The sequence below is a fragment of the Genypterus blacodes genome, unplaced genomic scaffold, assembly GCF_046128005.1.
Source record: "Genypterus blacodes isolate CSIRO-AG114 ecotype Tasmania unplaced genomic scaffold, CSIRO-AGI_Gbla_v1 ptg000003l_1, whole genome shotgun sequence".
Lineage (NCBI taxonomy): Eukaryota > Metazoa > Chordata > Actinopteri > Ophidiiformes > Ophidiidae > Genypterus > Genypterus blacodes.
Genome location: NW_027466817.1, coordinates 2,778,181 through 2,790,891, shown reverse-complemented (window position 1 = coordinate 2,790,891; position 12,711 = coordinate 2,778,181). Strand labels below are relative to the sequence as shown.

At 42.8% G+C, this 12,711-nt stretch overlaps 1 protein-coding gene across 1 annotated transcript in view; it reads left to right on the top strand.

Moving 5' to 3' along the window:
* The first annotated feature begins 552 nt into the window (after nt 1-552).
* ecel1 (endothelin converting enzyme-like 1) overlaps nt 553-12,711 on the top strand; it is a 31,413-nt gene continuing 19,254 nt past the window's right edge. The window contains exons 1-6 of the mRNA XM_076143365.1: nt 553-625; nt 701-1,410; nt 2,270-2,338; nt 2,824-2,934; nt 3,063-3,155; nt 4,322-4,446. Of these exons, the coding sequence (XP_075999480.1) occupies nt 553-625; nt 701-1,410; nt 2,270-2,338; nt 2,824-2,934; nt 3,063-3,155; nt 4,322-4,446 (1,181 nt within the window). The remainder of the gene's footprint in view (nt 626-700; nt 1,411-2,269; nt 2,339-2,823; nt 2,935-3,062; nt 3,156-4,321; nt 4,447-12,711) is intronic.

Genomic DNA, 12,711 nt, shown 5'->3' with positions numbered 1-12,711 from the left:
AACTACTCTCTCTTCTCTCCTCCACCCAAAGTTCTGAGTCACACTTGGACATCTTGTGAGGATCTCCAATCAATCCAACAGTGTTTGCTGACAAACAAGAGAATGTGACAAAGTGAAATAGACCGGCCAAAACAAACTCGTTGGTCATTCCCTGCTGTTGTAATCATGAGTTCAATTTCCTATCTCTCTCCTTCTCCACCCCTCCCCTACCTTAATTTCATTTTATCAACAGGTGACCTATAACTGGTTGAAGACAGGAGAACAAATGGAAAAGGAGGAGAGAGAAAGAGGATGAGAGAGAGAGAGCATGACCACAGAGATTACACATGCACAATGGGAGCTCCTTGCTCTGCCAATTTTTGATTTGAAAAGAATAAAAGGGACTTTGAGTAAGAAGCCCAAAGGCATTTGCAAATCATTTCACCCTTTTGCCCTGTAGTGGGCACCCTCCCTTTGTCAGAGCAACAGCAAACATTGCTGAACATAAAAATATCTCTTTTTCACCCTTCTGTCCCAAAACCCCTCTGCCATCGACATCTACAGCCTGTTGCCATGGAGAAGACCTACTCATTAACTGCCCATTATGATGAATTCCAGGAAGTGAAGTACGGTGGCCGTTACAGCAGTGATATCCTCAGCAATGGAATGACCCTTCACCTGGGGGGCAGCCTGGATCGCCATATGGGACGTAACCGGGGAGGGGGCTGGTCCAATGGACGCAACAAGGACCTGGGCAGTACCGGCAGTGGAAGTGGGCTTCCTCGATGGAGCAGAAGGGAGATCTGCTTGCTCTCTGCGCTGGTCTTCGCAGCAGGAATGTGCGTCATCTTGGGCAGCATGCTCGCACTCAAGTACATTTCTCTCGAGGCCCAGCAGGACCCGCAATGCAGACAGGACTGCCAACGTAAACGCTCCCTGCTGCGGGCAGCGCGTTTTGTTCAGGCCAATATCGACCCTACAATCCAGCCATGCCAGGACTTCTACACCTTCGCATGCGGTGGTTGGCTAAGGCGCCATGGTATCCCAGAGGACAAGCTCAGCTATGGTATCATTACTGCCATAGGGGAGCATAATGAGGAGAAACTACAGCGCCTCCTAATGGAGCCCATACGGAGGCGTGGGCCAGACTCAGCCGAACGTAAGGTCAAGGAATTCTACCGCTCATGTGTCAACATCCAGGAGATAGACAAACTGGGCTCTGGTCCCATGACAGAGGTGATAGACAGCTGTGGTGGATGGGACCTGGTTGGGGCTCCTCCGGGTGCTGCTGGCTGGGAGAGGGAGGGCGCCCTACAGAGGCCAGACTTCACTGAGCTGCTGTACAGGACACAGGGCGTTTACAGCACTGCAGTCTTCTTCTCCCTCACTGTCAATGTGGATGACAAGAACTCCTCCAGGAATGCCATTAGGGTGAGAAAAGAGGGACTGCATTCATACATATTGAATTTGTTTTTTTGCTTAGGAGCATGTGAGTTTGTCATTCAAGGAATTTTGCTCCTCAGGGCGAAAAATCTTGAAGGTAACCCGACCATGGGACACTAGAACTGAGAGCCTAACATTTCATTGTAGAGCTCCTTGAAGCAGGGCCAAGCAAGTTTCACTGTTTTAGGGACAGGTTATGTTTGAGATGTCTAATCAGAAATCTGACACACAATAATAGCCTACCATACAATACCTACCTACCTAATAAATACCAATTTGGGCAAATCAGTGTCTTAAAACTGTTCCCTCATAAGAAGAGACCATCTCTTCTCCTCCCAGTTTGAAAGACAAGCACGTTAGGTGAATTGGCAATCTGAATTGGCACATAGGCGTTAATGTGAATGTGAGTGAGTTCATCTCTCTGTGGGTTACCCTGCATCTCACAGTTGCCTGGAGCCTAGTGAGTGTTGGCAGAAGCTCCAGCCTCCCGCGTCTCCGTGCAGGATAAGCAGTTATAGAGGAAGATGGCTTAATGGAAAACAAATCTTCTAGCTGTTGTCAACTGACATTAGAATATACAGTGAATAACATCAACTGGCTCGTGTCTGAGAGATTAATATCAACTCAATATAAAGTTTTGACCAAATGGTATATCACAAGTAAAGACATTGTGTATTGCTATGATTAATTCACATCATTATCTTGTTTGTTATCGCAAAGTTATCTATGTGACATTATCAACAAACCGATTGCGTGTTCATCTGTTCACCACATGTGGTAGAACAATGTTTAAGTATGTGATTTTTACTCTTCCTCTTCGGCTCTCTTCCTCCGTGTGTGTGTGCAGATTGATCAGGAGGGCCTCACACTGCCTGAAAGAAGCCTCTATCTCGGACAGGATGAAGACAGCGTTAAGGTAAACAGGCGTCTCGCTTCTTCGGCCCATCTCTTTCCCTCCCTCTGCCATCACATGCCCTTTGTCTTCCTCTCTCTTCACCCTTTTCCTCACATCTGCCGCTCGTTCCTCCACAATCTTCTTCTCCTTCTATGTCCTCCTCGATTTCCTCCATTCCAGCTTTTCAGCTCCATACCCTCCTGCCATCCTTCTATCATCTTCTCTGTCCATTACTCCACCGTTTTCATAGACTCCTCTTTCTTCTCTTTCTACAACACCCTATTTTCTCCTCTTGCACTAGTGTCATATCCATCCCTCAGTCCATCAGTTCTTGTATCTTAACAATAACCCTCCTGTCCTATAAATTCTCCTCTCCATCAATCGACCTGTTTTCTTCTGTCACCCATTGTGCTTTTGTTATCCTGTCTTTGCCACACATCAACCCCCTCACAGGCCATAATTGATGATGTCGCTGATGATGTAATTGTGTATCCATTATTGCTCAGATCTTGGTAGCGTACAAGGCCCTGATGGAGCGCTTGCTGAGCATGCTGGGAGCTCAAAATGCCACACAGAATTCCAAAGAGATTATAGAGTTGGAGACCCGTCTGGCCAATGTGAGTTAATGATGCTTGTGTGTGTGTGTGTGTGTGTGTGTGTGTGTGTGTGTGTGTGTGTGTGTGTGTGTGTGTGTTTCAGTGTGCTGTGCTTAATTAAGTTCAAATGTATTTTTTCCTTTTGCAAGATCACTGTGTCAGAATATGATGACCAAAGAAAGGACATCAGCAGCATGTATAACCGAATCACCCTGAAGCAGCTACAGCGCATCGCTCCCAGTGTAAGACCTGTACACACACACACACACACACACACACACACACACACACACACACACACACACACACACACACAGTGACTAAGACTGCGCACGTGTCTGTTCGAGTAGATGCATTTTGGGTTGAAGAAGATAAGATGGATTAAGATTTGAACTCCAACTGAGCATTTTAAGTAGTGAAGGGAATGTGGGAGCACATAGTGGGAGTGTACAGAATGTGTGAATACGTCTGGGGAGGGCAAAGGCAGGTAATCCATGACTGGGTAAGTGCTACACACACACACAGACACACGCATGCACACACACACAGACAGACAGACACAGACGCACGCACGCGCACACACACACACACGCACACGCACACGCACACACACACACACACACACACACACACACACTCTTTGACTAACTGAAGATGTCCACCCTGCAGGAGCAGACTGTGAGATTGAGGGAGGGAATGAAAAAAGTAGGAGGAGAGGAAGGGAAGAAATGATAAAACATGTGGGTGAGAAAAGCGGAGAAAAGAGGAAACAGCAGGAAAACTGAATCTCTAACATGTGTCCTGGTATGGAGAAAGGGTGGATAAGGAAAGAAGGGAGGGAAGAGAGATGGAACCTGGGCATGTGCTGAGAGAAAGATAAAGAGTCAGATTTTAGCTTCCCAGCCAAAAGGGAGAGAAAAAAAGGAAAAGAGGCAGTCTGGACGTGAGTGTGAATAAATGTGGTGAAAGAGAAGCTGAACAGAAAAGGGAAGCATGGAAAGACACGGATTAGAGCACAGATCCAACTGGAGGAAAAACTGAAATGCTGCTTAACGGCGTCATTCAGCGAATGCCGTTTGTATTCAGTTGGAATTTCAAGTCTGAATTTCTTCAATATAAAACTTTGGAGCTGATCGCTTTAAGTTTGAAAAATTTCACAGAAAAAATCCACCTCAAGTCAAAAGGTTTCATAGGTTTCTTATTTACTGCAGAATGTGTGACAAATGGTGGAACTAACCATGGAGTAAGCCATTTCTGACACAGTCTCATCTTATTCTGGAAACCAAACCAGCTTTTGAGCACCTATTGTTTTTACATTCAGTTCTAACTTATTACACTAATATTTTGGTGGTTTTTCAGGGTTTTACCATAGACATCATGACTCTTTTGCACTCCTCTCTCACCCTAGCTTCACTGGAAACGCTTGCTGGACAGAATCTTCCATGAAAACTTGTCAGAAGAGGAGGAGATTGTCGTGCTAGCCACCGATTACATACAGAAAGTCTCCGATATCATCAAGGCCACTTCTAAGAGGTAAAGAAAGAGAGGTGGAGGTGGTGGTTGTGAGGGCGGGAGGGGTGGAGGGGTGGAGATAAAGACGAGGGCACTGGGGTGCATGCAAAATCGATGAAATGAGATGCAGTCATTTTTGGGTAAACACTTTTGTTTGAGCAGTTTCTTGTATGTGTGTGTGTGTGTGTGTGTGTGTGTTCTGCCTCTGGCCTCGGCTTGTCACTGTAATTTGGCTTACAATGCAGTGTCACAGGGTGTATGGATTTGGGTTTTGAGTGCTGCTGTGCATGTATTTGTGTGTGCAAATGTGTGTGTGTGTGTGTGTTTGAATCACTGCTGGGTGAACTTCCAGCCCTACTGCAGCTGATTATTATTGATCCACACTCACACCTTTTCCACCACACACACACACACACACCCATACACACACTTTTTCTTTTCTTCATAGACTCCAGAGGCCTTACATGGCTGTTGCGTGTCAGCGTGCATGCGTGTGTGTGTTACAGCCACTGACAGCTCCCCAATAGTCACAAATAGACACGAACCTCATACATGGCTGACCGCTTGGATGACGAGCTGCTGGATTTGCTTGTCGCCAGTGTCTGTCATTGCGTACACGTCCATCAACGAGGCATATTTGAACATTTTGGTAATTTCATGACTCACTAGCTCACAACATTATGCCGACATTCACCTTTGGTAATTATAATCCCTCCACCCTGTTTCACTTTTTTCCCCACACACAGGTTATACATCCTCTGCCAGTCATGAAGCCAGGTCAGAGGTCTCACACTGAAACCTGGTGCATTGACATCCATGACACTGCGTAACAGGTCATATCACTGACCTCTGCAAGAATGAATCAATTTTAAAATCTTACTTTTGCCAAATATGATGAATTGCCTGAGATTTCTTTTGCCAGTAATCTAAGTTCAAAGTTTTTTCTTCAAAAACTTTCATTTCCTCAGAATTAGAACAAGTGTGATTGCATTTTTTTTATCCGTTGGATTTTACGTTTCTCGTGCCAACTAACTCACAAACACAAGCACTTGCAAAGGAAAGATACTTTCACTACAATGGAGCATTTGTGAGAAGGTAAGTAGGTCACTGCTTTTGGAACATCATCATCATCATTTGTCAGACTCAGGCTTTGATTGTTCTTTTTTGAAGCAGTTTCATCAATCACATGTGTAAACAAATGAGACTATTGATATTTATACAGCTCTGCAAAGCTGAGTTATATTGAGTTTATATTATCCGCAGCATGTGAGAGCCAAAGCCGGATGATCAAAGGTTTGTAGATGTCTGCATGATTGAACTTTATATATAAAACAGCCAAAGTCCTTATAAGGGCACGAACGTGTAGAGCCTCCAAAATATAATCAAGATATGTCAGTCAATTTGGTTCCAATGTTGTGCAGAATCATATCTTCAGACAGCTCACATAAATGTTCTCTTATGACGCAGTTGAGGTGAGGAGATACAAGTGCAGGTTAATGAGGTTTGAAAATAGCCCTGTTTTTGAATGGAGTTAACGTAAATTATCAGCGTTCTGCAGCGTTACAGGAAGACTCTCCAAAGATGTTGGGAAGCATTTCTGATTGGTGCTCCATTTGTGTTGAACATGTCAAACACCACGGCCACTGCAGCACCGCTATTTTCAACGGTTATGACTCAGGGCCTCAGTAGCACAACCAAGTCAAATCTAAAGAAACACCCAAACAGAATAAGAGAAGTTCAGAATTATGAGCCAGTTCTTCGTGATCACTCTGCGATGCGGTTCGAGCAGCAGTTTTCAGCATCTCTCTGAAATGACTCTGAGCCTGTCGCCAGTGATGTCAGTGCAAAGATCTCTTCACCAATCAAGGGTAGATACCAGCCTACAAACACACATGGTGATATGCCCGACACAGCCAGTGGAAAAGCCTCTGCCTAGACAGGGGTTTACCAACAGCCATTTCTGCATACCAAAGAGCTTCTGTGCCTGATTATAGATGTGTTTCCACTGTTATATCAGCTTAGGTGAAACCTCTCTTGCATCAATGTGCAGTCGCAGGTATTACAGTCTGTCTCAGGCTGTGTCTTCACCATTACGTTTAGAATGCTTTGAATGATTTATGGACTGCCGTTGGTTCTTTATCCATCTCCATTCAAATTAGGATATATCTAAACGATATTCCTCGCTCTTCACATTTTTCAAATTTCTTTACTTTTATCAGCCATAACAAAAGATGGGATCTTTTTTGCATTTTACGCTCTAGGATTTAGCACTGCTCCCATCAGTGTAAACAGTGTTTCCGTATCAATTTTCTTCTATCTGTCCTCTGCTTTTTCAAAATAGTCTTCTCTGTGTTCCTGCTCTATTTCATCTACTCCCTGTCTGATGTCTTTTTTTTGTGGGCTGTTGTTTTTATTAAGAATACTTCAACATTCATACCCACTGAGGACCATATCATTAGAAGATACATAATCCTCTGAAAAAACATGGTTACATTATCATCATCACCATCCATTAACATCCTTCTGCTAAGGCCGCAGAAGCAAGGTTTGAAGCTCTATTTCCTCCATTGGTTGTTTACAAATTCAATCTTCTTGTTGCTTGTCCATCCATCCCCTTGATGGCTTTAGTAATAGATTCCTCACTGTGATTCAATCATCCACTGTCTCCCTTCTTTTTGTTCCTGTGTTCTTTTGCCCATCTGACATCATGTCAATGCCTTCCTTTTTCCACCTGTTAACTTGTGCACCTTTATGGTTTGCCTGATATGATTTACAGTTTAGAGCTACACTTAAATTTGAAACCCACATTTTATGCCATCCAGCCGGCAAAATATACAAAGGTAACCGACCAAAATAAAAGTAGAACCGCATGAATAGATGCTACACCTGACCACAAGTTTAGCAACTTTGCCTAATTCAGAGGTTACTGACAAATATTCTCTGTTGTTGAAATGAACTGTTCTGTCAGGTGGACATTTTGGCAGTAGATGTGAGTGCAATTGTGCACAAAATTTGATAACAATAAGCTGATGAATTCATGAGATACAGCACAGTAGAATAAGCTACTGTTTGCCCACTCAACTTTGGCAGCAAACTATGACAAAAACAAATATTGATCATTTAGGATACAACATTTAAAATACAACAATGTAACAGTTTAGGGGAAAATTAGCAAAAGCTGAAAATCGTCTTGGATTTGTTGTGGATAGACCCCAAGGAATCCATGGAATTTTGATTCTGATGCTGATGGGTTAAAACCTGTAACGTTATAAATATTGCATTTCAAAGTGGTTATTACAGCGACCACCACCATCTCTGCAGTTCCTTTTACCTTCATAACGTGAGTAAAATGCTATTCTCCTGGACGATCACCATTTGAGTTCACATTGCTGAGCGAAATCAGAAGCCGTTCCAAAGGTGGCACTGCTGGATGAATTATGTTGCCCCCTAGAGGATAAAGCATTTCATCAACTGGATTGGCATGAGGATGCAACTGAGTATTTGAGCAGCAACACGCCTTGTGTGCAGTCAAAGTTACCATCAAATACAATCCTGGCATAACAAACTCTCTCTATGATCAAAGTTTCTTATTTAAATTTGATATTTTACTGATATCAGATAAATGATTATACTTCAAGTCTGTCTGTCCCTCTGTTCATCACTGTCTCAGTACCTCTCTCTAAGTCTATTTACACTCTTCTAGTAGGTCTTGCCTTCTTTCTGGTTTCTTCCTCTGCTCTCTCTCTCCAAGATTTTCCTCCAACTCTTTCTGCTGTTCAATTTTTTAATATTTATTCCTGCCATTAGTGTTCTAGGGAGTAGTTAAAGGCTTGATAACTGAGGTTACCATTGGGGAATATCGGGGGGGCATTAAAAAACAGTTATATGTATCGGTTTAGATGATTAATGGATTATGATGCTGTTGTTTACAAATGATACAAATTATGCATGAGATATTTCCTTTCCCATTGTATTCAGTTTTTTTTCCCTCCTCTATCAAACAGGAGTTGTCTGTTTGTCATGTGTACCAGTTTATCTGAAGTAGGCACCACTGTATGGTCAGGTTTGTGCAGTTAATCCTTTTGCTTCCATAGGGTTTTTTTTTCTTGTTGTAGTCTCATATTGTCTGCATCAGAAACCTTCTAAAGCTGTTTTTGCAGCATGGTTATCACAATTGTCTGACTTGTGTGGTTTAGTGACTGCCTGTGGCGTCAGCTCCTTTTATGTTGCTGGAATCTGTGTTGTCAGAGAGATTCCCATAAGGACCACAGGCTGATGATTCTGCTACATAATCGAACGGTAGGAATCCATCCATTCGTCATGGAACTCATTCACACAGTCGCTTCGCAGCATGAACGTCCGGATTCTGAATCTTACTGGGGCTTTTCTGTGTCAAATTTGCTTGGTCCCCCTGTGGCTGCATGGGTGTCCCCTGGATTCTACCATTTCTTCCAGCTCTCCATATGCATGCATATGCAATTTAGAATATGGCCTCTCCAATCTACACTTGCCGGCTTATTGTAGTGGTTGGAAGCTCAACCCCCCCACGCACCCCTAACCCCTTTCTGCTGCACCTTTGACTGTCGAATGTGCGCTCTAGATCTGATAAGGGAAAATCGGCACTAAAATCATCAGAGCATATCTAAGTGAAACTGAAGAGCAATGTATGATCTCGTAACATTTAGTGTTCCATCTCTTCCAATTTATGATTTTAGATGCGATAACAGTTGTGCTTCAGTAACATTCAGGCTACAAAAACTGATATATTTTCCCCTCTGATGTACTGAAGTAGGATTGTTCCCTTCTGTATGAGTTGCGCACTGTTGCTCACTTCAGCCGTTGCGGACACATCAGACCAGAACAGAGGACATCTTGCTCTTCATTTACACATCTTAGATCCATAGTGACTCTCAATAATGCAAACAAGTGCTGCCTGTCTCCGTTCTCATGATAAAATGATTCTCTGTCAAATCACATTTGTTACCCTCGCTCGATAACCACTGTAGTCCTGGACATTTCTCTGCTTTGGCCACCCTGTGTGAACCCTGTGTCTTGATGCTTCAATGGCTATTTTTGTTTGTTTTCTAAATTGTCACTGGACACAGAAATGCTGTCCAAACATTTCCTAGGACTGACCCTTAGCATTTCAGGAGACACAAGCAGGGTTTGAAATTGAACTCCCTCATTGCGCTTGAGTATATGATTTTCCTGATACATCCACACATGGATGTATCCAATTTCCTAATGAGATTGACATCATAGTATGACCGTTAAGATGCGTCTGTGCACATTGCTTTTCATTTCAGTGGAGAGTATCGCATGTTCACTATCCGGTGCAGCCTTTGCTGTCAGAGCCATTCTATGCGACCAGACAGGTTGGGAACTAATATTAGCAGGAATGTTACCTTTGATTCCAGGTATTGTTGCATTTAATGGGCAGTTTTGAAACCAGTTTGGTTTCAAAACCATCTTTTGACATCTTATATCAAGGGTGGCAACATTCTTCCATATTCCGTCGCATATTCTTTACACTAACCTCTTTCAAAACTTGTTTCAGTGTCATGTTCTTCCTTTATATTGCCTTGTCATTAGTCACCTATGTATGTTTCTGCACTCTTCACTCTTTAAAAAACCTACATGATTGTTTGATGGAACAGATGGAATAGTTTTACCCTAATGATTTATCCTAAACGTTTACTAAGAAAGCAAAAGACAGAGTTTTAACAAGAGGGTTAATTTTAAGAACTGCCATCAAGGGCTGAGGAATAATTGCCATGTGCTAATGCTCATATGGTCTCATTCACAGTTATCAACTGATAGTGTTCTCTTTTTATTGCTGAATTTAAATCTTATGGCCCAAGACCAATTCTGAGCTTCCAGTTGGCTTGCCTACTACAACAACTGGATTTACCGATTCAGTGGGCTCATCAGTCTTCTTGACAACTCTCATTTTATTCATCCTGCAGAGTTCTTCTTTCACTTTATCCCTCAGCAGGACAAAGTTTTTTTTAAAGAAGGATGTACTTTGGAGACTGCATTTTCCTGTAGTGTTGTAGTGTGTCCTCCTTCCATACGCCCCTGAAATACATCCTTTCCATATAGCCTGACAGTATATCATCTGTGCTGTCATCTTTATTAACTGCATCAATTTATTCTTTTGATCTGCTGCATTTCTTTAGCTGGCTTTACCTTTTTCTTCACCATTCTAAATGTCAGCACACCTATTTCTTGCAGATTGCATTTGCCTCCAACTATAATTCTGCTGCTGTGTAGGCTGGTTCAGATTTAGCATTTATTATTAAAGCTTTAAAACCACAGATGTGTTGTTGTGTATGTTCAGTTCCATCCTTCTGTAACATTTGAACTTTGGTCTTTCCTTTATTTGGTTCCATTCTTTTGTTTCATTCATATGGAGTGGCCTGTTTGGTAGTTTCTGCCACAGGGTTGGCTACAGGGGTTGGACCCGATTGCAGAAACAAAACACAATGGCAATGGAGAAAGTTATCTTTAGGAAGTAGGTGACAATTGCAAAACGAGCAGACCAACTCAATCCAAAGAGTAATGCTAAGGAGAAGTGTCTTTTTCCATTTCAACTTTATACCTCCACTTGCCTATAATATCACCTGCATCACTGGCGAGGGGCCAGTCGGCAGAGCTCAACCTGCAATGTCGACAAATAACCAGGGAGAAGGTTCTCCTTGGGCCTCTGCAAAAGTTGCAAGATGTGTGTTGCCCTGAAAGTTACACCACACCAACAGAGATGATCAAAGACGGACATAAAAATCATGGAAATGGCTGGAAATGTTGAGAATGGTTAAAACAAGAAACACTTTAACCATTATCAGGCAGGGAACAAAGGGAAGTGGCTGGTGCACAGGAGGAGGATCGTAAACCCATGACAACTTCTCATGCCCCACTAATTCCGATGACTTTTTTCAGAGAAATGTCTGCTTTTCTTAGCAATGTCTCCATCAAAAGATTCACTATAAACCCAATTTCTGGCTCTAATTTGAGATGCTTACAAAGCACCCATTTACATGACTTTGCCTTTGTCCTGACTTCAAATGTTCTCTTACTATTATATTATTATTATTATTATCATATTGTGTTGCATATACTGTATGTGAAAAACTGCAATACACTTCAAACATCTGCATTATGACAGCCACTGCAGTCCCTGTTTGCAAATGCAGCAGGGGGAGCTGCCCACCAATTGCTCTTTGTAGATCTCTACGCAATCGAGACCTTTGCCTGTAGATTCTATTCTCCTGCCCTCAGCAGGTTCTTTTGTTTTCTATCCTCTCTTCTTCAACTCTCTCCATCCATCCTTCCCCTCTCCCCTGTGCAAGCGCTCTTTCTCAACTTTCCATGATAAGCTCCAGCTCTGCCATGATTCTCCAGTGTCCCGCTGGTCTCCCATTCTGCCATCTGTTTTCTCTCCCTGTTTCCACTTGTTCCCGGCTCCTCACCTCTCCCAACTGCCCTCTTAACTTTTCTCTGTTGCCATTTTCTCTCTCTCTAAAACACTTTTGTTTTTCTTTTTTGCTCTCCATCCTCCTCCTGCTTCCACTTTGTGACTGGTTTCTGCCTCCCATGCAGTTCATTATCAGGGTTTAAACAAAGGTTGGCATAACTAGCTGCAAACACACACACGCACACACAAACACACTTGCACACGTAAACAGATTTCTTGTAGCCATTCCATCTCCTAAGGGCTGTTGCTTATTTGCATATCTTATGAGAACTTGCTTGAAAATGCCCTGGTTCACGTCAAGGGGCCTCTTCACGGCTCCCTGTCACCAGTTACACAGCTTGTCGCCAGTAAAACACACACACACACACACACACACACACACACACACACACACACACACACACACACACACACACACACACACACACACACACACACACACACACACACACACACACACACACACACACACACACACACACACAATATGAGACTCGAGCCTCTTTTACACCTTGCACTAAAAGGGTTGGATTCTGCCTATACTGTCATTGGATGTAAGTTGAGCCATTACCCTGCGCTCCCACCTATCAGTGTTAATTGAAATAACAAATGGCTTTTACATATGTACCCATCACACTCCAGATTCAAAGTAGGAACTGTGGAGATACAAAGTTTTTGAAGTGTTCTTTTTGACTTCTTGTCATTTTTATTTTCTTCTCTCTTTGGAGGATATTGAGAGTTGATATTTTGGTCTTTGGAAGACAGGGGAACATGTCCCTAAGAATACCAAAGGCATTCATGCTTTCATGTGA